Source organism: Lithobates pipiens, unplaced genomic scaffold, assembly GCF_037356315.1.
Source record: "Lithobates pipiens isolate NorthernLeopardFrog02 unplaced genomic scaffold, aLitPip1_a1.2 Scaffold_22, whole genome shotgun sequence".
In the NCBI taxonomy this organism is placed as follows: domain Eukaryota; kingdom Metazoa; phylum Chordata; class Amphibia; order Anura; family Ranidae; genus Lithobates; species Lithobates pipiens.
In genome coordinates this window covers 17,156,614-17,157,986 of record NW_027507784.1, presented here as the reverse complement: position 1 = coordinate 17,157,986, position 1,373 = coordinate 17,156,614, and the positions used below count along the sequence as shown (strand labels likewise).

Below are 1,373 nucleotides of genomic sequence, written 5' to 3'. Positions count from 1 at the left end.
CATTACCTACTTTTACTTTGTTGTTTTAGTAAACTAAGCCTAAATCAGCTGACTTTGCCTCTATTAAAACTATAACCGGGACAAGTACTCTCAACAAGACATTTTTCCATCTTAGAAGGTGTTTGTTCTCAGACAAGCCTGAATATAATCCGTTTAATAAAACAAGAAAACTACCATAAACAGCACCGACTTTCATAAAGATCTTCATTTTTGTTCGCCATGGATAATGGAAAAGTTTTCCTACCTCACTTAGTCTTGGTGGCCGGTCTAACAATAGTAGCTGTAGAGATCTTTGCTGCTTTTCTTGGGAACGGCTTCATAGTTGCAGTGAACTTCTATGACTGGCTGAAGAAAAAGCGCCTGAACCCCGTTGACCACCTCCTGGTTGTTCTGGCTCTCTCCAATGCTGGATTTTCATACATTTTTGGAAACTACATCTTCTTTGACTTCACATGGCCTCAGTTTTTTCTAGAAGAATGTGCAACTCCAGTAATCATTACTCTTCTGCTCTTTATAATTCTCTCCAGTTCATGCCTCATAGCCTGGCTCTGCCTGTACTTCTGTTTTAAGATTACTCAGTTTAAATCCTCCTTCCTTACTAAGGTAAAGATGTCCATAGATTCTGCCGTGGTTTGGCTCATTCTGATCTCAGAGCTGATAGCTTTCTTCTGCACTATCCCGATGATATGGTTCTTCGGTAGACCGCTTCCACAAAATGTCACATCTGGCCAAAATGCCAGTGGGATGTTATCATTGACATCTTCTGACTTATTTATTTTCTTTCTTGCTAGCACCATTATGGTTTTATCATCACTCATCATCATGAGCTCCTTAATGTTTATTATATGGTCACTGCGTAGACACACATATCGAATGAAGAAAATTATTTCTCCAGAAGATGCTTCAATGCTAAAGACACATCGATTATTTCTCCAGAAGATGCTTCAATGCTAAAGACACATCGACGTGCTGCCAAAACAATCCTGTCTCTTCTCCTCACCTATGTTCTGTTTTGTACTTCTCTGATTATGAACATCTGTTTCCAACCCTCTAATGATGTTTTGATGTATTTATGGTGGCTCACTGCATTGATGTTGCTGTCTGTTTCCCCTGCTATTTCTGTTGTTCTTATCTTTGGTAATTCCAAACTATGGTTAGCACTTCAAAAGATATGGTCTCTTATAAGAGGCTTGATTCACAAAGATTTAACACAAGGATGAGGCGTTATTCAACAATGTTCAACCAGTTTTTCAAATTAGACTTTAAATATGTAGTAAACATGCTTTTTAAAAATATAAATGGGTGGTTTACACCATAATGTGCTAGAATCCACTGCATACTAGCACATTATTATTATACAGGATTTATATAGC

At 37.8% G+C, this 1,373-nt stretch overlaps 1 protein-coding gene across 1 annotated transcript; it reads left to right on the top strand.

Moving 5' to 3' along the window:
* Nucleotides 1–219: 219 nt before the first annotated feature.
* On the top strand, nucleotides 220–954 carry LOC143925610 (taste receptor type 2 member 40-like). Its single transcript, XM_077450082.1, has one exon. The coding sequence runs from the start codon at nucleotides 220–222 to the stop codon at nucleotides 952–954; it is 735 nt and encodes a 244-aa protein (XP_077306208.1).
* The last annotated feature ends 419 nt before the right edge of the window (nucleotides 955–1,373 follow it).